The sequence below is a fragment of the Dermochelys coriacea genome, chromosome 11, assembly GCF_009764565.3.
Source record: "Dermochelys coriacea isolate rDerCor1 chromosome 11, rDerCor1.pri.v4, whole genome shotgun sequence".
Classification (NCBI taxonomy): domain Eukaryota; kingdom Metazoa; phylum Chordata; order Testudines; family Dermochelyidae; genus Dermochelys; species Dermochelys coriacea.
In genome coordinates, this window is record NC_050078.2 from 75,082,057 (window position 1) to 75,108,240 (window position 26,184).

The 26,184-nt window shown below is 39.6% G+C and overlaps 1 protein-coding gene across 1 annotated transcript in view; it reads left to right on the forward strand.

Annotated features, from left to right (window-relative positions):
* HDAC4 (histone deacetylase 4) overlaps positions 1-26,184 on the forward strand; it is a 311,748-nt gene that overhangs the window by 268,366 nt on the left and 17,198 nt on the right. Inside the window, 7 exon segments of the mRNA XM_038421049.2 lie at positions 470-577; positions 1,131-1,186; positions 2,369-2,456; positions 4,975-5,094; positions 7,915-8,012; positions 18,621-18,739; positions 22,582-22,715. Of these exon segments, the coding sequence (XP_038276977.2) occupies positions 470-577; positions 1,131-1,186; positions 2,369-2,456; positions 4,975-5,094; positions 7,915-8,012; positions 18,621-18,739; positions 22,582-22,715 (723 nt within the window).

Here is a 26,184-nt window from a genome sequence, read left to right on the forward strand (position 1 = left end):
GGGTCAGTTTTTACCCTGATGGTAAAAAGACATAAGGAGACAACACTCAAATAAGAATATTAGAAGGAAGCCCATGATAGTTTACACTGCATGGGATCAAACTCCAGTCCTTCCTATTACTAATCCCTCAGCATCACAGAGCAACTGGAAATCCTGTCTCTTCAGTGGTGTTAATATGGATAGATATGAACTTACTGTGACATTAGTTCCAACACTGGTGTCGTAATTTCTCTCTCTTCACATGGGGAGACAGGTGTGCCACCACCTGAGCATTGTGATACTAGCGGCCAGCACTAGTACATATGTGTATGTAAGGCCCCAGCGGTTCTGGCTCTTAACATTGTCATTGGGATGATTGCTATGAATACAGGAATTTTATACGATTCAGTAGTTTGTAAATCTAGGGAGTCCAACTGCAGGCTCGTCTCATTGTTTCTGAAAACTGAATTTGTTCATATGTTTTCATTAGGTTGACAGTGACACAATTTGGAATGAAGTTCATTCGTCTGGTGCTGCTCGCCTAGCTGTGGGCTGTGTCATTGAACTTGTTTTCAAAGTGGCCACAGGAGAACTGAAGGTTGGTATAGCAGTAACACTTGGCTCTGATATAGGGCTCTGTGCAGAAATGACAGGGTAAGATTTATGGCCTGTGTTATACAGGAGGCCAGACTAGAAGATTGTAACAGTCCCTTCTTGCCTTAGTTGACAAGGCCTTTATGGACATCAGCAAGTGAACACAAAATTTACAAACCTTTAAGGATGGGTTTTTTAAAAAAAAAATCAACCTCAGATAAAATCCCTATGCCACTCAAGTCAGTTTGCTATTGACTTCAACAGGGCCAGAGTTCAATGCAGTTGTTCAAAGTATGCTCTATCAGAAACTCTCAGTTAAAAATATTAGTTTCCAAAAAATGCAGGCTGCCTTTGTCTCTTAAAAATGAAAGGAAAGTTGACACATTGCCAAGGGCTTGAATGGAAGCCAAGACTGCTCATCTGAGTAATCAAGAACTAATGAATAATTACAAAACTGAATTAGCAACTCTGACTGCAGCTTTTGAGCACACTCTGTGAGTTACCAATGTTCTTTTGTCTGATCTCCCCTCTGTATTCTTGTTGGTTTTTATGTGTAGAATGGATTTGCTGTTGTTCGACCTCCAGGTCATCATGCTGAAGAGAGTACACCCATGTAAGTATGTGTGTGCTTTAATTGGTTTGCTTCAGTGTTTTTAGCCTTAATTAAGAGAACTCTGTACGTGATATGGAGCTGGAAGCTAGAAAATTAATTATTTGATTTATTATAGACTTCCTTGCTGAGTGATGTACAATAGAGCATCAGATTCAAAGCTGTTGGTAATACTTTAGAAGCAGGAAAGTTTCCAGTCCTCTTTTTTTTTAATATAGTCTGTGTTAGAATCATGCTTAGAGATTGCGTCTATTTATAAAGCTACATTGGTTCTATTGATTCCATCATCCACATCTATTGTTTATGTGGATAAAGAGTGGTTTGTAAGTTAAGTTCACCAGGGGGGTTTTTTAATATGGAGGAACAGTGATATGCCACTTATAAAAGTTATGCCTGATACAGTATTGTATTTTGGGAATATAACACCAATTTATAAAAAGCATTTTTTTTTCATAAAACAGAAACTAAAGTCAAATCTTCCACTCATTTAGCTTTGCTGGGATTTTATTCCCCTAGAGTTGAAAGTGTTTTGGCCACATTGGGTTGGGCTGATTTCAACTCTGGTTCCCAAAAGGTAAGAGGGTAATAAACCATATTAATGAGTGCATCTCCCTCAACCCTGGATATAATTTGTTTCTTGAACTAACTAGTACGTGCCTGGCTTCATGACCAATACTCAGATCCTTTGGTCCCTTGATACTTGGTTGGTGTGAGATCAGAGAGTATTTACTACCAGATTTGAATAAGCAGAGTTCTTTGAAGCTTCTCTGAACTGGTCCCCTGTGCTTCAGATGATTTCATCTGTATCACTAATATCCCTTTCTTTCTCTCTGACTGCACCCCCATTCCCCTAACTTGTGAGAGCCCTGAAACTTTAAAAATCACTGACTGGCAGATTGTATACTTCAGCAGCATCTCACAGTAAAGAGTGTTGGAACATGTAATAGTGTTCACCATTTCCCATGAGATCACTGAGTCACCTGTTGGCGTGTGGTTATTTTTTGTGTGTAATCGAGCACACATGTATCTGTTAGGGAGGAAGAAATAGTGAAAGCAATAGATATTTCTTCCTACTTACTGTATTATGTTTCATATTATATATATATTGGGACCGAGGTGAACCTATAATTAATACCCCTTTTTTCCTCTCTCTCTCTCTCTCTCTCTCTCGCTCATTACCTCCAGGGGGTTCTGCTATTTTAATTCCGTTGCAATTGCAGCCAAGCTTCTCCAACAGAGACTCAACGTTAGCAAAATCCTTATAGTGGACTGGGTGAGTAAACATTTATTTTCACCGAAGTAACAATGGAAGCTCTGTCAGTTCCTCACAGAGGAGAGCCATTATTTATAACTCAGTGAACACAATCTGACTATAGAAGCTCAGAACTGAAATTCACTTTAAAATGGTTTATATACAATAAACATTTCTTTAAGCGCAACATCAAGATTTAAAGTCACAGCACTAAACTTACCATATTTTTTCCATTTTCCCCTGTCCTGTCCTCCCCACAATCCTGAAGAAGCTATCCGCCCTTCAAAACAAAGCCTGTAACACAGATCAGATCCAAACTTCAAGATGGGTGGTTGCACCAGGCGCTGGTTGAGATTACTGGGCATGAGCATTATGTCCATCCCAACTCTATTCTCATGAGCTGACAGAGTATTGAAACTGACAGGGTCCCTGACTGGCTTGGCTTGAGCAGCGTTCTGGACAATTTCAGTAACTTGCTTGAGGGATGGTGCAACATTATTCACATTTGGGCAACCCAGCAGCACTAGTGGGTCACTCAACAGAGAAGCTAAGATATTAACAAACTTGCAGTACTCCTTTGGAAGTCTGATTGCTTTCTCAGGATCAGGATTTGACTCATTCATCTATCTAAGTTTAAAAAAAAATGTTCAGAAAAGTTTTCCACTTTGGGTCCATCACTTTTCTCAGAATTCATTTTACTCTTCTTCCCTTCTCAATGACTTGTTTTTTGTAGCAGAAATTAAAGGACAATTTGGAGAAATGTCCCCTTTTGTAAGCTGTATTAGTCCATCAGTACCTGGGTGATAGGGAAATTGGCCTGTTTGGTTGAGATCATTGTGTTTTGTTTTCTTTTCACTGCTGTTAAATTGCATTCATAGGGCTCATTCCTGCACAGAGTTTAAATGGGTGTTTGACCTGCAGACAGACTGCCTGGTCAGACTTATGGTGATTAACATAGCTCCTCCCAGCTCTGTCCAAGAGAACATTCTGTTTTCATTCAGGTATATAATTGAGGTTAGTTAATTACCCAGTTATGTTGAACTGAACGGACAGTAGAACCTCAGTTTTACAAACAGCCAGTTGTATTCAAACTCTATTTCATGATGTGGGCAGAGAATCGCATCATAAAAGTGGTGCAGATGAAAAACAAGTCAACATCCCTTCATATTCCGATACGGTCAGTACATTGGAGATTTCTTGTCCTTCAAACCACTGTAAAGTAAGCAATGCAGTGCACCATCCTGCTGCCGTTTGCGCACCATACCAACTGTTGTTTTGTGATGTTAATTGTATGAACTCTTCAATTTCATTAACTCCTCAGTCGCCAGCTAGCTAGTAAAATAAGGGTTTTACTGTATAACAAAGCTAATTTTAGTATTGTGTGGATCCATTCTAGTTTTCAACAAACTGCTTCACTTGGGTTAGAAAGAACCATCCTGATGTTTTTCATCTGGACTGTTACTGTTAGGGGGCGTATTCCTTCACCCACTTACTTCCCTGGTCCTTCTTGCATGAACAGAGAACAACAATACCCTAAGTCCAAAGGTGCAAACAATTCGATGTTTATTGGGGTGAACTTCCAGCAAGCATGATTCCAGTTTTCTTCCTTAGTGTCCCCATTCCCAGCTCTGACACCACGGAGCCTTACACCTGTGTCCCTGTTCCCATTTCTGCCCTTAGCCAAACATGATTCCAATTTCCCCACCCCATTCCCTGTTCCCATTTCCCCCTTTAGCAAAACATGATTCCAATTTCCCCACCCCCATTCCCTGTTCCTGTTTCCCCCCCCCCCCCCACACACACACACACCCACTCACTTCCTGATTGACTGCAGACTATATAGTAAAACTTGAGTTCTGCTTAACTATACCTTAACCAATCATTTTCCTGAAATTTACCTAACCAATCTTAATATATTGTAACATGATTATGTAACCAATTATATCCCACCACCTCAATTAGTTTACACCCAGCAAAATTAATTATACAGCAGACAGGAACAATTACAGAACCAGACAGAGATTATACAGACAAACAATAGCAAAGTGGGAACTATAATGACAAAACAATACAGAAGTGAGGATTTCACATCTCAGCTATTGATAAGTGAGTTCTTGCCAGACAGGATGCTATCAAACTAAGTTTCCTTTTACATCTTCTAGGCACTTCCCTTTCTCTGGAGGTGATGGGCATCATCAGGACAGGATTGTATCCTCACAGCCCAATAGCACCTTATTTCAATGTGACTAGTTTGGGATGTGAGGAGGTGACCAGTCGCTTCCCAGCTTCTGGCTGCCCCTGCTGCTTAGCCAAAGGCCTCGGCCTAAGAACAGGGCCTCAGACTGTCACAGTGAGAGAAGGACCTTACACTGGCAGACAGTGATTTTTATTCTTTCTTTTATATCTCTAACTAGCCAAGTGGTAAGAATGCACCTAAATTCTTAGAGTCTAGGCCTTTACAGACAGGCCTGAATATCTATACCCTACCAGTTATTAGTGTACTAATCCTCCTTATCTAATACAATCTGTGTCCCTGAAGGACGTGCACCATGGGAATGGTACTCAGCAGGCTTTCTACAGTGATCCTAATGTTCTTTATATTTCACTACATCGCTATGATGATGGAAACTTCTTCCCAGGCAGTGGAGCTCCTGATGAGGTAAGAACATAAATAAGCAGGATACCTGCCCTCCATATAATTACTGTGATTGGCACCCCGGGATTTTATTGGTAGAATCTGCTGCTGGTCAGGAGTGAGATGCATTGACAAAACTGAGGGGGACTTCCATAGGTCAAGAAGTGAAATGACGGGGCACTATAGGAAAGCTTGTACTGCCCTTGCTCACATGAATGCCTATTAATGCTTCTCTAAGAACCCATTTTTGTGTGTTTCTAAAGTCCTAGCAATGCCATAAAATTTACATTTTGTCCTGGCAAGGAAAAGAGACACCTTGGTAGAGCATCTTAGTCAAAGAATTAGGATCAACATGATTAGTCTCTCATAAGTCATTATTGGACAGTTCAAACAGACCCCTTTGCTTAACAGACTAAAGACTTCTCTTCATTGGAGAACACAACTTCATGTGCATTTTTTTCCATTTAACAATGCAAGCTTTTTGTGAGACAAAACAAGAAGAGGGTGCCCCTGGTTTTACAATTACTGAATGGGCTCACCAATCCTCTGATCTCCTGGCACAGCCTTGGGATCCATCTCTTTCTCCTGGCCATGTCCTATCATTGCTTAGAGGAGCAAGTGCTGCATTTAGACCTGCTTTTCCTGCATTCAAAAGCGTGGATATTGGATTTTTACCTACATGTTCATTAGAATTGTTGAACAATGTCCAAAACATACTCTTAGAATCCCATAAGCCTTCTACAGACAAGGCATATGAATTAGAATGGAAGCGTTTTTCTGTTTGGACTTCCACCAGATGGACACACACATTCATCAAGTACTATTTTTTTCATTCTACATTCAGCCTTATCCTTCAAGAAGCTGATCATAGACCTCTCCTTTGAAAGCATACCTGTCATCTATTTTTCCTTTCCATTGTTTATTTTGTTACAAAGGGCCTGTGGCCTTTGGCTTATGGACTCTTTACTGTTTTTCACAAGAAAACATAGCTGTCAGAAAAAAGTCAATTTTGTTTTAAAATACCTATGACATTGGTTTGCCCGTCTTATCTTAAGCAAGCCAGAAGTCATTCTTTGCACAGAATCCTATAGCACAGTGGTTCCTAACCTCACTGTTAGCTGACTTCATTACACAAGACCAGATATTTGATTTACCACAGTGGGCTAACAGAAAATGTTTGCTGTTAACTCAGACAATTTTTTCAATTTGCTTGTAGGTTATTTATCCCTATTGATTAATAAATTCTACACAGAACTGCAAATGAGGTCTGTTTTGACAGATATAAATGGAAAGGAGAAAAAAAGGTCATGAATGAACCAAACTTTGCTGTGTTTAATTTAGGTAATTAGTAAAGTCCACAAAGACTCCATAGTTTTGACTCGTATTGATTTAAACAAAGTAGTTCATTTCTAATGGAGATGCCGTTATAAAAATCTGTATACATGATTCAAAAGGCAATTAAAATATTTTAACTAATTAACTATATTTATTTTCAAATGTTGATAATTTTGAAAATCCATAGAATTTCTTGCCCTATCAGTTTTACCCTTTTTGTTCTGCAAATTTTGATGTTCCTTCTGGTGTCTAAAGAATATAAAGCACAGCCTTATTTTATTACCTTGTTTGTGTATTATAATCATAGCCAATGACCAAACATTTATGCAGCATTTAACTGATGCTGCAGGATGGACAAGAAGTACAAACTTATAGACTTCTGCTACACTTATATTCATGCTGACTCTTTAAAATAATTTAATGATGTAGTGATTGATTTGTCTAAAAAATAAATATATGGAATTGGAAGGACATTCACTCTTCACTAGAATATCTTCACTAGGAACATCTTCCTGATGTTCTTGCAGGAATATTTACAAAGTACAATTCTGCCATACAGAAATTTTAATATAGGAAATAATAGTAGAATAAGTATTAAAATTAAATGGATGGACGGATGGATGGACAGACTGTTTTCTAGTAGCTAGTATTTATGGTAAGGCAGCCAAAAAAAAGTTTGAATCCCAAATTCTGCAATTTATTTAAACTGATATAGCAATTTATGCAGTTGTATAGTACATCTAAATTGAATCTCCAGATTGGTTGTATTTCGGTAGCAACAGTATACCAGCACTTCACTTTAGATATGATATAGAAAGGAGATTCACCTTTTTCTTCAAATTAATTACCGTAAATGTCACGTGTTTATTTTTCAGCTGTCACCTCTAATAAAGGTATATACACACTGTGATAATGTTCACAAATGTGCACATAATGATTCCTATACTACCAATACCCAGTTAGCTCAATGTAACTATTTGTTGCAAGTCATATTTTCCACCGGCAGAGGGGGCCCTCACTCTGAGTAAACTGCACTTGTAGCTGAGTGAAGAAAATTCACATAATAAAGCAGGACTACAAAGTACTCTTCTGAGTTTGGTGATAAAGCTGAAGATGAATTTTACAAAACTATTCCTTCAGTAGGGCAGTCTGTCCATTTGAAAATGGAAAAGGCGCTGGTATATTAATGATGGGACTACATGCTTAGATAACACGCAGTTGTTGGGCCACCAGTGGTCAAATATTTGTGTGTGCTCCATTTTCACATAGAATTGAGCACTTGTGAGAATGTGAAAGCTTTAATAACTGCCTCCATTTGGGGACCCAAAAAGCTCTAGAAAAAAAGAAAGCATCCCAACAATGCATTCTAAATAGATCAATCAGTCAGGAGCAGAGCAAATCGATGGGATTTAAAGAAATGGCAGGCTACAAAGATATATTACCAGTATCAACAGAATGTCCATGAATTTAACACATTATATTTGTCCACTCCTTCATCCCTTTTCTCAGGTCGGCACAGGACCAGGTGTTGGTTTCAATGTTAATATGGCGTTTACTGGTGGCCTGGAACCACCGATGGGAGACACCGAATATTTGACTGCTTTCAGGTAACATTCAAGCCTTCCTTTCACAAAACCCATCTTGGCTGAAATCAGATCTTTCTGCAGTGAAATCGCTTTTCTTTTCTGCTTTTTTCTTTTTAGTAAACTAAAAATAGGATTGCAGTTGCTTGAGTGTTCTGTGACTGAAAGCCAATGCAAAGAAAGGAGAGGGGTGTGCCTGGCCATAGCAATGGATCTGTGTGAGTCAGATGCCGAATGACTGGCACTTACTGCTCAGCAAAAGCTGTGCTGGTCTGGTGTATAAAATTACAGTAAGCTTTAATGAATAAGCTCTTCACTGGTCAGTCTCTCTCTCTCTCTCTCTCTCTCTCATATCATGAACAAGCCATTTTAGAGGGAGATGGACCTAGAAAGGCTTTTTGCCAAGTCTTTCCAAGTAGAAGTTTTGAGATGCAGTTAGAGTTACCATTGCTGAGACCAGTCAAATTTTGGGAGTTTATTCCGGTCTAGTCTGTTCAACTGCCATTCCTTCTCCTGGTGTGGGAGAATTAGTCATGCAGCTCCCACAACACTGGCACTGCAGCACTCCTGCCCCACCCTGCCCATCTCATACAGCTGGAGTTAGCAAGGTGTAGGAGCAATGTTAGAAGTGCTTTGAGGGATAGGGCATGGGGGCAGAGAGAATGAAGAGTGGGACAGGAAGCACAGGAATGGGAGAATGGAGCAGAGGGGTACCCCGTGTGATCACTATTTCAGGGATGAGTATCCCATTCTGTAACACTGAGAATTATTCTGCAGTTCTCTTGCGGTTAATATTTGCTTTGCCTTATGCTGGTGACATGTTGTTCTCATCCAATATATGCTTTTGGTACTCAGGATCATGTTAGCACATTCTGATTTTTCACCTCAGAGTGGATAAGAGCAAAAAATCTGCTCCTTTGACCCTAATCTGTCAGAGGGAGCTGAGTCAATATGGCATCAGTCATGTTCATCCCCTTCCATTCAGATAAACCTAATGCATTCTGACTTCCCTCTGGATTGTGGAGAGAGTTGTTCTCCATAGCCTCATCCCTTGCCAGGTCTGTGGGGAATCTCTTAACTAGTTTAATGCTCCGGGCCTTTATTATGGGTAGTCCCTGGGGACCAACCAAAATTGGGCTACCATTGTCCTAAACACTGTATAAACACAGAGTACAGTCCCTGCCCCAGAGAGCCGACAGTCTTCAAACCCCTTTGAACTGACTAGGTGCAGTCACTGCCCTCCACACAGTGGCTGACACAGGCACACACAACCTTATAATATCTCATAAAAATTACTGAGTTTTCCAACTGCCTTTTGTTTTTGAATGGGAGTTTGTGAGCAGATTCTTCTTTTCCATTCCCATTAGTCCCATTTTCACCCACAACACCACCACAAGAAACCAGAGAGATGTGTGATTCCACATGAATCAGCTGTACTTGTAAGTTAAAGCCTGGGCCACCCATGAAATGTCTTTTGTAGCTCTGTTCCATTGTCACCATAGGAGCACTGTAAGGCTGCACTTTGGTCAGTCTTCCTGCTCTAGTAGCATCAGGCAGGCAGGCAGAATGATTGTATCAACGCAAGTCCTATGATACTGCAGGAAGCCACAGTTGCAGAATATTGTCACTAGCTCAGGATTGTCTGACTTTGAAAATAAGTCTCTCACCACTGCCTTGGGTGTTTATGTAACTGTGGGAAGCAGCTCTTTTGTAGAAACATTCTCTTCCATTCATGTTCTCTCTTTAACATAGGTGACTTTCTGGGTCATTCATTTTGCTCTGCTCTTACCATTTATAAAAGGATTAAGACCGAAAAAGTCTGTGCAGTATGGTAGAAAAATGACTTTTCAGAGCCTTGACTTTATCATATTGTGGGAGGGGATGCACAGAATACTGGAGCTTTTTCACCTGAGAGAATTTTTGTCCAGTAGCACCTTTCTGGGACTGCTTTTCATGGAAAGGCTGATGCTTCATCACTGATGCTTAGTTTAGAGCTTAGTGGAAGCCTGTAGTAATGCACTTTCACCTTGTGAATGTGGGCAGCATAGAAGGAAAGCATAACAGGTACTGTCAAAACTATGGAATAACAGGGTGAAATGAGGACAACCAACTTTGACTAAAGTGTTACATAATATACAGATACGTAGACGATCATGTGTGAGACAACACAGTCCTTTCTTAATATTTTTACTAGTTTCTTTCCATGTGAAAATATGTATAGGTCAGTGATCTGATGCATTTGTAGGTTTCATCTTTCCCAGAGATCATTCTGTCTTCCCCTATTTGCATCTTTTTCTACAATTATCAATTGAAGTGGTTTTCTGACTTCAAGTCAGGTTTAATGGACTTCTGGCAAATGTCTGCATAATTTAGGGCAATGTAAACATGCAAAGTATGAGATGCAAATATCTGGACATTTTTGAAAATACACAGATGGAATATCAGCTTCATGAGGTTCCATTGCATCTTTTCAATCTAGTGGAACCAGTAGCATTATTTCCTTTATTCAGTGTGTGCACATTTTTATCTCCTAAAAATATTAATGTCTTTTACTAACAAATAGGGATTTAACTTAACAGATTTTTAAAAGATTACATAATTTATATAATTTACAGTAATTTATAATTAAGTAACTGTCATTTATCTTCCCATTTTCTTCCACTTACAAGAAAACAATGGTGTTGTACTATTGTGCAAAGTGGAGGTCTTTTTATCCTAGCAGTCAAAAAGACTGATCTTTTCATTCTAGGAAAAACCTGTAGCCCAGAGCTGAATGGCAAATTGCTATTACATTTTAATTGAATTTCTAGGCTACTGGAAAATTGTTCAGAAATCTTCAAAAAAATAACATACCCAACCATTGCCTAATTGATGCTGACACTTATTGACCAGAAAATACAACTATTCAGGGTACATACACCAAACATGGTCTTGGCCATCATTTTGCAAGAACTGTTGCGAGGAATGTTACTTGCCCGACCAATCTTATACATAGTAACGCCAGCCATATACACACATGCACACACCTTCAGCGTATAAGTTAAGTTGGAAACCTTTTTAATCTTATGCCAAGTTTGTTCATGATAATACATTATCAAGTGGCCTTTTTAAATCTTATCCAGCTTCTTTGAAAAACATTTTCCTGAATCTTTTTTTATTGAATTTAATGTAAAATAATGCTTTGAAGTTTAAAATTTATAGTCCCCTGAAAGTTAGACAAGAGAAGGGAATGGGTCATATATCCGTGTGTGTGTGTGTGTGTGCGCGCGCGCGCGCGGGCGAGCCCCATGAGACAATACATGCCTTGAAGGCAGCACCTTGTTATTCCAACCCATCGAATGCCATGTTGCATTTGCAGGGGATCAAACCTAAGATGAAAAAAAGATAAGAAAATTGTCCCTAATGAAATCCAGAAGCAGCAGGCACTTTCACCATGAACTTGAAAACTCACAGTAGAGAACTGAACTTTAATTCAAACCAGTCCAAATGCCAAGCTGTGAGGCTTTGAAGTCTGTAGAGGAATCAGTGGAAATCCTTTGAGCTAGGCTGAGATACTGGTACACTGTTTTTTCTACATGAACTCCTACTATGCTTGACTACGCAGTATTTAGAATAGAAATGTATTTCTATGTAAAAGCATGAGGAAGAAAAATGGGCAACACTGGTTGGGATTTTAAAGGCCGTGACTGATACCCGGGTTTGATAAAAGCATGTGTTCGAATGACAAAGTTGGGATAGTTGGCATCATAAAGTAATCTCCTTGTGATAAACCAGATAGCTGCACATTAAATCCCTAGTTTTCTTGAGGTTCAAAAAACATTTCAAATAGTACCATTTTCCTAGTTCCAAAGGGAGGTTAATAATTTAGGTTAGGGTTTTCTACTGATCATTATACAGATAACCTTAAAATAAACCAACATGTTTGAGCTAGAAGTTTGTGTTAGAAGAAGAGCCAAGACATCTTAATACCTTGGGAAATGGAAATAATTCTGTTTGAGTTGTTTAAAAAGCAAGAGTTAAAAATGGCAGAACTGTTTTATCCTGAGGTGTACCATTTGTACTATCCATAACTGAAGGCTGAAATCACAGGCTGTTTAGAACATGAGTAGATTTCACTTTGTTCTGAAGTTGGGGTGACATCATTATTGATAAATTTTGAAAGAGATCACTTCAACCACCAATGGACATTCCGTATGACAAAACTGATTTGGTATTTCTCTGAGTGCTTGGCACTGTTCCATGGTATTGTAACAATGGGTATGCTTGCTTAAAACAGTATAACATTATAATTTAGCTAACCATTTACTGCACTAACATTCCACAGCTGAATTCACCGCCAAAGTATTTGTCCAATACAGATTTCATAGATTATGAGGGAGTGTATTAAACTCTAATGTATAAAATGTATGGCATATAATTAAAAGAATTCCTTAAATTATCAAAATGTTATTGGAATCCATTGTTGTTGTTACATAGTTATAGAAACAAACTTTTGTAAAGTTCAGTCTGTAGTTTTACCAGTGTCTGTTGTTTCCTAACTTGTTTTATAAGAGGAAATAATGTTCCTCTTCCTTAAACTCTCATAACATTTTAAAAGGTTATGTTTAATTACAGGACACAAACCTGGCAAGGAAAATCTTAGTAAAAATGTGAAGATTATGTACAGGTTCTTATTACAAGGATAGAACAATTACCATTAATACATGAAATAAGGTTTTTCTAGCACATATTGTTGTAATTCACTGTAAGAATGTATCCCCAATGGAGCGCTAGCAGTTGTGTTGTCTTGTCTTTGGTTTACCTTGGCTATGTGACAGTGATCTGCTGAAGCATTAATATTCTGTGTATAATTTTGTTTTAATGTTATTCACCTTTTAATTTAAATTATAAGTCAAATGAGTATTGTTTGTTGGAAGATTATCCTTGTTCTAGATTTCTTAAAGACCCATGTACATATAGAAAACTAGATTTTTTTAAATCATCTATTTATGCAAAAAATGTATACGAGAGGTATGCAGAACTGTACTACTTGGGTTTGGTTTGATTTTGTTCTAAGACTTTTTCCATAGAAATTTCATCTTTATATTTTAAATTTTATGTGCTCTGTCTGCTTACTTCTTAGCTAAATTCCTAAGCCTATTTGACATAATAAATTACTGTAGAGATGATTACTGCTACAAATGGAGGCCAAGATTTCCAGGGAGAGTTTTTCAGCAGGTATAGATGATGTTTTGTTATAGGATGCCAACAGTAGGGGAAATGTTTCTAAATGAAATAAAATGATATGCATCATTTTGCAGCAGGCATCAATAGCCCTAAAGATTTTAGAATTGTTCACCAGTTAGAAAATGTAAGTCTTCTTTTCAGTGAATTGTACAATATTACACATTGTGCTTTAATTTATGAGGTGTGTACTAATAGGTTAAAAAAAGTTGCAGAAGTAGATAGATTAAATCAATTAAAGAAATTATCAAAATTTCAAATTAAACAATAGTGAAATCATTAATTGAAGATTTACTACAGTGAATTTTAACTGCCGCATAACTGTTCAGCTTATTTGTGATTGTTTTAAGATTAACTGAAAAGGTTTAAGACAGAAAAATGTTGCTTAAAAAGTATAATTAGGGCTTGTAATTTATATAATCCACAACATTTGAAAAAAAATACTTAAGGTTCTAAGCAATCTGAGTTGCCAACCTTCTTGGTTCTTCTGACAATCCCAGCGACCACTACACACACAGAGCCCATTCCATATAAAACTGCTGGTGTTATTCCCCTTCCTTTCTGTCTGTGGCCTTTGCAAAATGCACCTGTCATCACAGTATCAAGGAATCACTTCTGATTTCTCCAGCATTTTCTTTTGGGGTTCATGCTCAATCTTAGTCAAAAGAGTATTTTCCCCCATGTACTTAATCTCCCGAAAAGAGCAAGTATGTTAGGTGCATCTGACAAAATGTTGTCAACAAGTAAAGCATTAGAAATGCAGCTCAGTTGCTCTGTTGCTTTTGTTCAAACCTTAAAAAAGGTTCACATACAAAACTTTAGCCTAAGGAATTTTTTTGAGAGCGTTATTGGGGAGTTAAAATAGAAAGTTAGAATGCAATGGGTGTTTAAACACAGGGTAGCTGGGACCAAGCCTCACAGAAGGGGTAGACAGACTCACAATTTCTAAAAACAGCCGTGTGGACACTGCAGCTTGGGCAGTGGCTCAGGTTCCCCCTGGGTCCGAGCTCACCTGGCTAGCCAAGTCCCACCAGAGCTGCAACATCCACACTGCTATTCTTTAGCACTCCAGCTCGATTCCTGTTAGCATGAGTCTGTCTATCTGGGCTGAGAGGCTCTCTCCCAGCTGCAGTGTAGACATACCCATAGAGTACAGTTAGTACAGTCCAAAATCATGAGGATGGTGCCATAGGCCCCAATCCTGCAGTCAGATCAATATGGATGGAGTCCTGTGCCCTTGCTGGGACATGCTGGCATATGCTTGCCTAGATCCAGTTGTAGCACCACAGCAATATTTTAGATCTCTTGTTTGCCATACCAGTCGTGTCTTACTTGTGAACTTTTGGAGCAGAGATTCTGTCTTCCTAATGTGTTTATCCAGCAGGTAGCGCAATGGGGCTCAATCCTGTTGGAGCCTTGGGGCACTACTGTAATGAAGGGAGTAATGCATTTAAAAACAACAGCTGACCTAAAGTTTTGGACCTGAGAGTTTTGGACCTGAATTTGGGTTAGAGTTTTGGGCTAGAGTTTTGGACCTGAGACACGAAGCAAGGAAAGGATTCAGATCTGGATTCCAGTGCTCTAAAATCTCATGCGCTGGATTCATGGAATTTTGACCACAGGTTTGAACAAGCATTGTTAGCTTAGGGTTCTCTGTTTATTTAAATCATCTTGGGCTTTTTGCATGAGATTTCAGCTGCATCTGAGTGGGAAATCTACCCACTCTAAATTTTGGATCGGCCTAGAACCAAAATTGGAGTGGGAGGGAGGCTTAGATCCCAGGATTTGCAGCCAAACCCTGCCTTCAGATTTAACAGGTAGTTCAGACTCATAGTTGTGTTTCTGGCCCAATTCTAATTACACTGATTGCCCTGGCCAGGTCATCTGCAGCTCAAATTCCTCAGGCTTTTGAGGGCTTAATCATCATCTGAAATGTTATTTCAAATATTGAGCAGCGATAATTACATTTTAAAATAATTACATATATGCAGTAGTAGCATTAAAAATCTTACATTTGCCAACCATTACAATACTGTTACAAGAAATCTCCTTTTTTAAATAAAGGAGGAAACTGGGGATCTCAGATACCTGTGTGTGATTGGCAAATACTGACTTTTTAAGGGTAACCACGGTGCTTCCTCTTTTTGATGTGTTCGAATAAGTTTCACGTTCTTAATTTTCAGCAAACTCTTAGCAGTTCATATGGGTGTATGTATTTTTCATGCCAGTAGAGGGTATCTTTTAACTTCTGTCCAGTCTGCAAATGATTGCTGAATGCTGCTGCTGATGTGAGTAAGATGTGTGTATTGCTCACCTGATATTTGCTGCTATTTCATATTACTCCAGTATGCTAATATTTGGAAATCAACAGGATGAAGTATTCAATGATGCATAAAAAAGAAAAGAATTGTCCATCATTGGTCATATCAACTGTTTGTATTGGCATGTTCAAAACTATAATATTATACAATTCAAAGTTGATTTTGGTTTTCACTTTAATTGGAGTTGGGGTGATACCACACCACGGAACAGATACTAGCAATTCTCAAAATATAATAACCTAGTTCTGAAAAAATCTGATGAGTTTAGCAGTTTTCCTTTGGCTAGAAACTAAATAGCTCAGCAGTACTTCAAAGCATAGAAAAAAAACTTAGCCACATGCACTTGCTTCGAAACTGCTGCTTAAGTTCTTTTGAATGAGGTGGTTTTTACCCAGAATGTCTGTGGGTTTCAGTAAAAAGATTTTTTTGGCTTTAAAGTCATAAGCAAAAAGTCCTACTAAGGTTTTATTAAATAATAATGTGTGTGGAGGAAAAGTTTACACAGCAATAAATTCATTGGGGAAAAAAATAAAATCTGGTCTTTCTGGAGTTATGACCGCAGTTAAAAGCTCTCTGCAGTACAGCAAACTGCAACATCACTCAAATTAGAACTGTGACCCACAACCACTGCAAAAAAAAAATTTTTTTTCTGACAGAGTAAGGAAAGTGAAGTAGTTTCTTTTGTATGTCTTTATAACAGTGCTGATGGACCACCAGTAATAAATGTAGGAGCTCCTTAGATTACCGTGGCAATCTTATGTGAGGAAATGAAACCAAAAGACTTTTGTCAGACCACACACTACTCAGTTTTTTTCTTTCACCATTCTGAAACTTTTTATCTTTCCCTGTGCAAGAATGGCACATGTTGTTCACCTTTAGTGACCAAACCAGGGAGAGGAGGTTGGCCGATGGAGACTCCTGCGACTGTGGGGCCTATTTCTGATCCTCCGTTCATGCATCTGGGCAGAGTTCCTCAGGGCGGCGCCCAATGACTCCTCGCCTTCGAGAAGCAGTGGGCTCTGTCCAGGGTTCTCTGCTCGGTGTCCCCGTCAGGCTCCCTTTGTTTGACCCTTTGACCGCACTCCTGTTCCTGTTATTTTATTAGTTGTCCCCCAAAATCACTTGGCTTCTAGGTCCTGTGGATCCTCCCCTTAAGCTGGGGGGGACGGGACCCTTTAGCAATAAGCCCGCCCATTTCCCGGATCCCAATAGGACCATCCTCAGTTTTAGCTGGTATACATTGGGATTCCCTTTGACATGGCAGACGTTATTTAAAGACCAATGAAAATTGGCACTTGACATCCATTCATTGTGCTAGCTTGCAGTATATACTGCTAATACAGTAATATCTTATATTAGTTTCCTTAAAGCTTTTTAAGTGCATATATATGATCACCAGTCCCTTTGTGTGCATATTTTGAAGAGAGAGTTAACATTTATTTTACACAAAATGTAAAATCACATGCTTGGCTATTAAGGGTTTTCCTAATTAGGAGAGAGAGTTAGAAACTGGAAATAAAGAGTACTGCCATCTCCAGTTTAATTGACATAAGACTTCAGAAAGGTGGAATTTCATTACCCAGTTTCCCCTAGTCATTCCAAGAGTGTCCTGGATTCTTTAATAATCATAGTAATTGTTACATCTCATCAGAAAAAAGGGGCAGGCACTGGAAAATCCTATTTTATAGGGAATGTGAGTTTTATGCATCCTTCCTTATCTACCATTCATGTCACTTAGCAGTGACACTGTGGATGAGTGCAATCACTCGAGACAGTTTTGTGAGTGTGTGCGTGCTCATTTGCTGTACACCGAATACAAAGTGAGCATACTATCGAACTGAACCATTTACGAAGGCATTCATCCAAGAATACTTTCTGGAAACTTTCCTAGTCACAGGATTTTGTGGGTCTGTAACATTTTTATTGAGGCAGCTTTGGTTCTCTGTTTTAAAATTTTAAATGGCATATTTTCAGTTCTGCAATGCCTTTAATAGTGAGCTTGGCATAAACTGCAATTTTTTATTCCCTATTCAGCAGCTCATTTTGCCTAGTTCGCATCATGACATCTGATTTTTTTTTCAATCTAGAGTATATTTTGAGTAGGAACTAAGGTTGGGTAGATTTTTAGGGGGGAAGGAAAAAAGATAAACCAATATAATAATACCTTTCTACAGAATACAACACTGAGATTAGTGTGTGTCAACACCTACTTGCAGATAAAATATTTTCCGTATTCCATTTTAGTTTTATTTCTTGTTCCTCTCTGACATTGTGCCACCTTAAAATGGATTGAGTTGCTTTGTGTCTATATATAAAAGTAGGTAAATGACATATTTTTTTTAATTTCAGCAATATTAAATCTTCCTTTTGGTCTATCCATGTATTAGCCACATTACTCTATTACTAGTTGAGTGGTGAGTTCTATAAAGGGAAAAATTGACATTGTGGTTTTCCTCCATCCCAGCCACACACAGCTCTGCATTCGATAGTCCTTGTTGCATGCCAGCCTTTAATTATGGTTAATGAAAACTGTAGGATGGAAAAAATAAGTGCCTTTGCAAATGCAGGAGAAGCATCATTGCTGCATCTAGGGAGATAAATGCCACGCAGTGAGGTTATTAAATTATGGCTTTTCCAGTTAGTTTCTGCCAGCGTACCCTATCCTTTCCCCTTTTGTCCCTCTCCACATCTCTAACTTGACCTCCAGTACACAAAGAACAAAAGGTCTGAGATGACCAAACAAAGAGTCAGTCACGCCTGGAAGTCTAAACTTTATTGCATGGTGGGCTATTTCCCTATTTGGATTGTTATACTATTAGTGGTTGAAATAATCAACCCCACTGAATAAGCAACATTACAAACTGGCTTTGACTTTAAAACAGAACTGCAGGATATAATATACCACTGTGCTCTGTTAACCAGTTCCTAGGGTTCTCATTGTGTGAGAAGAGAAAAGGTGAAGTGACCTTGGCCAACTTCAAAAATAGTGCAATTTATAATCATTTGCTCAAGGTGATCTGAATGTTCCTCAGTTCATTCAAGAGCCAGACAAAGTAATCAGTTTGCCATTGTTACATTTTTGTTGCAGAACTGTAGTAATGCCAATTGCCAATGAATTTGCCCCAGATGTTGTGCTGGTATCATCTGGTTTTGATGCAGTGGAAGGCCATCCTACTCCTCTTGGAGGATATAATCTATCAGCAAAATGTAAGTTGCTGCTTTTCAAGGGGGCAGATCCTAAACTGGTGTAAACTGTCATTGCTCCATTAACTTCAGTGGAGCTATTATAGTTTACACTGGGGTTCTGTCCCTTGGTCTTTAAATGTACACATTTTCAGAAATCTGTTTGTACCTTTGTTATTTCATTGTGTAGTATTTATTTCAGACCACCTAAAAAAATAACATGAAAAATTCTTCTGTTGGTCTATAGGTGCATCTTATTCTTATAAAACACCATTCATACTCTATTCTAAATATAGAAAAAGACACTTGCTAAATAACAATATGTGTTATGTTTTGCTCATGCAGAAATAAAGAAAAGCAAAATGTCAAAAGTAAGCAGAGAGTGTTTAGCTGCCCATTCTTTCCTCCCAGACTCATTGTAAACAATTTAGGTTGATGATTTTACTCTGTCTTGTCAAAAGGTTATATAATTCAGATCTCATTCTTTTTCCTTTGGATTCACAACGTGCATTGCACAGACGCATTCCCCAGTTATGCTGGTGTAAATCTGGACTCTTTCCATGTAATTCAGCAGAAAACAGGATTTGACCCACAGAGTCTAAAAATCTGAAGGAATTTTTAGGGTTTTGATGTCTGTGTGTTAGAAAGATGATTATCTAAGGTACATCCTTAAAAGTCCTTTAAAAACTTTTAAAAGGAAGTAGAAATCATGACTTAAATAAAAAGATTTAAATGAAATAGGAGAGCTGTAAAAGACAAGTGATTTAAAGGTATCCACAAACACTTTGTAAATGGTGATACCTTGTTTGCCTTTTTGTGGAATTTCTCTAATTTTATACTGCTCTCATAATATGTGAAATTGAACTAAGGGGGATTATTATATAGTTGGTTCAGTCAGTGGGTTTTGTCCCAAGGCTGTTAATTAATACGTTACAGTACAAATACATATAATACAATACATACAATATTTTTGTGCAAAGGTGTTTGTGATACTTAGTAAAACAGAAAATGTGGAAGTCTGAAGGAGGAGGTAATGCATTGGGGTTTTTTTCAGATTCTGAATCTGTCATTTAATCCTTGTGCAGTTTTTTTTTTAAAGTAGAATTAAATATACTGTGTGTCAAATGGTCAAAGCTCAGGTGCCCCAGAGATTTTTATAGGGTGTTATATATGTGAAGAACCTGATATTGAGCATTAGATGTCAGATAGAATCATAGAATATCAGGATTGGAAGGGACCTCAGGAGATCATATAGTCCAACCCCCTGCTCAAAGCAGGACCAATCCCCAACTAAATCATCCCAGCCAGGGCGTTGTCAAGCCTGACCATGAAACCTCTAAGGAAGGAGATTCCACCACCTCCCTAGGTAACCCATTCCAGTGCTTCACCACCCTCCAGGTGAAAAAGTTTTTCCTAACATCCAATCTAAACCTCCCCCACTGCAACTTGAGACCATTCCTCCTTGTTCTTTCATCTGCTGCCACTGAGAACAATCTAGATCCATCCTCTTTGGAACCCCCCTTCAGGTAGCTGAAAGCAGCTATCAAATCCCCCCTCATTCTTCTCTTCTGCAATTCCCTCAGCCTCTCCTCATAAGTAATGTTCTCCAGCCCCCTAATTATTTTTGTTGCCCTCCGCTGGATTCTTTCCAATTTTTCCACATCCTTCTTGCAGTGTGAGGCCCAAAACTGGACACAGTACTTCAGATGAGGCCTCACCAATGTCAAATAGAGGAGAATGATCATGTCCCTCAATCTGCTGGCAATGCCCCTACTTATACAGGCCAAAATGCCGTTAGCCTTTATGGCAACAAGGGCACACTGTTGACTCTATCCAGCTTCTCGTCCACTATAACCCCTAGGTCCTTGTCTGCAGAACTGCTGCCTAGCCATTTGGTCCCTAGTCTGTAGCAGTGCATGGAATTTTTCTGTCCTAAGTGCAGGACTCAGCACTTGTCCTTGTTGAACCTCATCAGATTTCTTTTGGCCCAATCCTCTAATTTGTCTAGGTCCCTCTGTATCCTATCCCTACCCTCCAGCGTATTTACCACTCCTTCCATTTTAGAGTCATCTGCAAACTCGCTGAGTGTGCAGTCCACGCCATCCTCCAGATCATTAATGAAGACATTGAACAAAACCGGTCCCAGGACCGACCCTTGGGGCACTCCGCTTGATACCGGCTGACAACTAAACATGGAGACATGGATCACTACCCATGGAGCCCAACAATCTAGCCAGCTTTCTATCCAACTTATAGTCCATTCATCCAGCCCATACTTTTTAACTTGCTGGCAAGGATGCTGTGGGAGACCACGTCAAAAGCTTTGCTAAAGCCAAGGAATAACACAACCACTGCTTTCCCCTTATCCACAGAGCCAGTTATCTCGTCATAGAAGGCAATTAGGTTAGTCAGGCATGACTTGCCCTTGGTGAATCCATGCTGACTGTTCCTGATCACTTTCCTCTCCTCTAAGTGCTTCCGAATTGATTCCTTGAGGACCTGCTCCATGATTTTTCCAGGGACTGAGGTGAGGCTGACCGGCCTGTAGTTCCCCAGATCCTCCTCCTTCCCTTTTTTAAAGATGGCACTACATTAGCCTTTTTCCAGTCATCCGGGACTTCCCCCTGTTACCATGAGTTTTCAAAGATAATGGCCAATGGCTCTGCAATCACATCCACCAACTCCTTTAGCACCGTTGGATGCAGCGCATCCGGCCCCATGGACTTGTGCTCGTCCAGCTTTTCTAATTAGTCCCGAACCATTTCTTTCTCCACAGAGGGCTGGTCGCCTCCTCCCCATGCTGTGCTGCCCAGTGCAGTAGTCTGGGAGCTGACCTTTTTCGTGAAGACAGAGGCAAAAAAAGCATTGAGTACATTAGCTTTTTCCACATCCTCTGTCACTAAGTTGCCTCCCTCATTCAGTAAGGGGCCCACCCTTTCCTTGACTTTCTTCTTGTTGCTAACATACCTGAAGAAACCCTCTCATTACTCTTAACATCTCTTGCTAGCTGCAACTCCAAGTGTGATTTGGCCTTCCTGATTTTACTCCTGCATGCCTGAGCAATATTTTTATATTCCTCCCTGGTCATTGGTCCAATCTTCCACTTCTTGTAAGCTTCTTTTTTGTGTTTAAGATCAGCAAGGATGTCACTGTTAAGCCAAGCTGGTTGCCTGCCATATTTGCTATTCTTTCTACACATCAGGATGGTTTGTTCCTGCACCCTCAAAAAGGGTTCTTTAAAATACAACAAGTTCTTCTGGACTCCTTTCCCCCTCATGTTGTTCTCCCAGGGGATCCTGCCCATCAGTTCCTGTGGAACATTATAATCCATTTTTTTTTTCCACAAATAGAAGCACACAATTGGTTGGGTTTTTTTTCCCCTCTGTCTCCTGTACGGCATTGATTCTGGAGAGCATATCATATATAATACGGCATAAAGATCAGATAAGATACAAGTGACCTCCTTCTAGTCTCTTTCCTTCCCTCCCAGTGTGATTATTTGCTATTATAATAATTCAAAGCATTAAAACACAATGGGGCAAATTCAGACCTCAGTTACACAGGTGTAAATCTGAAGTAACTTCAGTGAAGTTTATGGAGGTACTCCAGATTTGCACCCGTGTGAGATCAGAATCTGTCCCATAATGCATACATGTAATCGGATCCAAAGGGGAGCCGTAGCTGAAATTCTGAAACAAATGTATTAAAATAAAACCTGGCTTATATTATGTGTTTAGTCCTCCCAGATCCTTGTGGTTTTTTTAATATAATGTAATTCCTTTTATAATTCTTTGATCCTTTGCCAGGAGTCTGATTCCACTGTCAACCTTTGCCCTTTTATTGCATTTCCTGTTTCCCTGTTACAGGCTTTGGGTACCTGACGAAGCAACTGATGGGATTGGCCGGAGGTCGAATTGTTCTGGCCCTCGAAGGAGGTCATGACCTGACAGCCATTTGTGATGCGTCTGAGGCATGTGTTTCTGCTTTGCTGGGAAACGAGGTATACCAAAAACGAAAGGCTCTGTGAATGGCTGTGTGTTGACAAATTTAAGATGCTACAAGTTCAACAACTATATTGCAAAGCTGAAAATTATCCAAGTGCATTTTGCCAGCATTGATTAGTGGGTTCTTAAACTTCTGTAACTTTGATTGGTCTTTGTTTTTAGTCCTTCCTTTAAAGGAACAGTATCAGTGTAGAGAACAGTTACGTTTTTTTAAAAAGCATACCTTGCCTCTCTTATAACAAATTACACAATAAGAATTGAACGAATTTTAAAAGCAAAATTTGTTTTTGCCACTTGTTTGTATTTTGCATTTTCCTCATCTTGGACAAGGACAACAAATTAGTCATCCAAATAAATGTGTGTCTGTAGCCATCCTCCAACCCCTTTCCTCCTCATTGCGGTCCTTACCCAGTGTAGTCAGTATAGTGTCCTTTGTGCTGTTTGTTTCAATATTTCGTTCAGTTTTATTTTTTGCTGCCCTCAGTTTTCCAGTGTGCTGCAGATTTCTATATTGAAAGTGCCTACCTGTACTCCCCCTCCCCCCCCGCTGCTGGTGATGGCTTATCTTAAGTGATCACTCTCCTTACAGTGTGTATGATAAACCCATTGTTTCATGTTCTCTGTGTGTGTGTTATACATTATAAATCTCTCCTCTGTTTTTTCCACCAAATGCATCCAATGAAGTGAGCTGTAGCTCACGAAAGCTTATGCTCTAATCAATTTGTTAGTCTCTAAGGTGCCACAAGTACTCCTTTTCTTTTTGCAAATACAGACTAACACGGCTGCTACTCTGATACCTGTACTGTGAAAGTTGTCAGTGGAAGGCTGGAGGGTTTGATAGCTGGATTAGGGACCATTTAAGCTGTTGGGCCCCATGGAAGTGTGAAAAGCAGGTCTAGTTCTTGACATCCAGGAAACAGTTGAACCTTTTGGTATTGGGAAGCCGCTTTCCTTTCTGTTGTGGGCAGAGGTGGTAAGCATATGGAAGGAAGGAACTGAATTCCTCATTCCCCACCCCTGCAACTTTTGATGGCAACCTTATTGCCCTCTGCCACTGCATCCAGCAACAAGAAATAAGTATGTTATAGTGGGCTGGTTCTATCAAAATTATCAGCAATGAACTAGTTAACATTAGAATTGTCATTAGACTTCATAGTCAACACCTGATAAAGCTTAGATTCAAATGCACAATTACGCAGCAAATCTAAACAATAACTAATTGTACAGCCACATAATCCCATACTGCACAGGTAAATCATCTACTCTGTTACCTGCCAGGTTTGTACCTGTGGCATATACTAAAGCTGCCCAGGGTCAGTTTTAAATTGTATTTTGGGAATTAGTTATAGGCTTTATGAACAACTTGATTTCACCCAGCTTTTCGGGTGTATTCATCCTTTTGAACGCCCACACGCCTCATGGTATACTAAATGCCTTTCCAATGTGTGGCCAGACTCCAAATGGCACGCACAGGACGGTACTACACCACTTTTCCATTTAAGAAAATTGGGCTTAATGCTGCAAAGCACAAGTCAGGTCAGACTGGAGCCCTAGGAAGTATCCACTATTAGCTCAGAAGATGTCATTGTAGCAAAAGCTCTCAAGAGCCTTTCAAAACATAAATGTTGAAGATGAGTGAAGAAAAGCAATATCACTTCTATTCATTGCCTGTATCATACACAGCCGAGACTTGCAGCAGCATGTGAAAGTGATTAGATATATTTTCAAACTCGAGCTATGTTATTAAAGTGGGATATCATCACAGATTGAATCAGTGTGCTGTGTGAATTATTTTGGGCTGTCTTTTCGATTAAAGGATCACCACGCATACTTTGCAGTGTATTTAAACACAAAGGTCTATTTGTCATTCTGCATGGGATATGCATGGATAACTCCCATGCAGGGCTTGGCAGATCTACTCACCCATGCTCAATACAGCTGCAAACTGATGACATGAAGGCCCCTAGTTCAGTGAGTCCTGAGACATCCGGACAAATATGTAATGAATTCAAGCAAATCTTGAAAGGCTCAGACATCCCTTAGAGGAGAAAAGAAAGCAATCAAGACAGTCTCGTGGGATAATATAGAGAGGAGCACCTCTGAAGGCCACTTCCTCGCCTTCCCCGGAGAGCGAGTCTGACTGCCTATCAGATGAAGGAGGATGAGGAGTTCTTCAGGAGCCTTTGCCTTCCTTGGAGGAAGAGAGTTTGTTCTCTTGTCACCCCTCCTTGCTGAAGAGACTATGGAGGCAACAGGTGGAGGACTATAGGGCTAAAAGCCTCCACGTGCACAGCCATACAGAGGAAAACCTGAGTAATCTTTCAGTTCTAGAGCTGTCTTAAGTTGAGAACCAAGACTTCAAAGCTCACATTGAACCATAAACAAGTCATAAAGCTCCTTGATGTGGAGCTGCAATATAATGACAAGAACCTGCTTTTTTCTCGTCCAAGAAGTCACCAGTGCTGGGTTTGATTCTGCATAGAAGCGTGGGCAACCTATATCTGATAAATGACTGCTCCGGCCAACTCCATAGCTGTGGATTCCAAAACATTAAGGGCATTTCTGCCAGGAGAAAGATGATGCTGGAGAAGATCTTACTAATAAATCCAGCGGACCCTGGTGAGAATAGTCAGGATATCATAATGCCTGTTCCGAATTCTCTGACTTCCCCTCTACCAGAGCCTTCAAAGGATGTTGATTCCTTGAGCTTTGGCTTGGCAGATTTGTCACATGCCCCAATGGGGATGACTGAGCCAACCAGTCTCTACCCAAGGAGCTCTACCCTTCTTTTGGCCCCCAAGTAACTTGGGAACCAGCGACACTGGCATACCACCCAATTCGGTGGTATGATGCTTGTCAGAGCCCCTCGTTCTCTTGTACTACAGACTCTCAGACCCCTCATCATCAGAGGCGATTTCCTTGGCTTCATCCAAACCTTGGATCAAAACTGCTCTTCTGCAGCCTCCCACCTTTGCAGAACACACAGTTTAAAGCTCTGAACAAGCATTATTCACCAGTGAATAACTTGGCTGGAATCACTTCATAACGCACACCTTTTTGAGTTTAAGTGCTCCAAAGATTTTATTTACCTATATTATGTCTTGCTGATGATCACTTTGCTAAGTTGAAATGGTTCATATATTTAGACAATTTAAAGAGGAACATTCGATTTGTTTTGTTTTTTTGGGTGGGTTTTTTTCTTTTTGTAATTACATCAGAATATCAGTAAAGAACTTAAAAGCTTATAAGGATGGACCTGTTCTTGGTTTTGCTAAGCTGATTATAAGACTGTGCAGATACCATGACGATGTTCTTTTACTTACACACATCAAAAAGCAGGAAACACTGGTCTTATCAAGGTCTTTTATAAAATCTTTTTAATGCAAGGAAGTTGGAGTGAGCCACCGTTGCTGTATCCTGCGGGCCCTTTGATGAAGTTTGATATACAGTGTGTTAGACAATTTT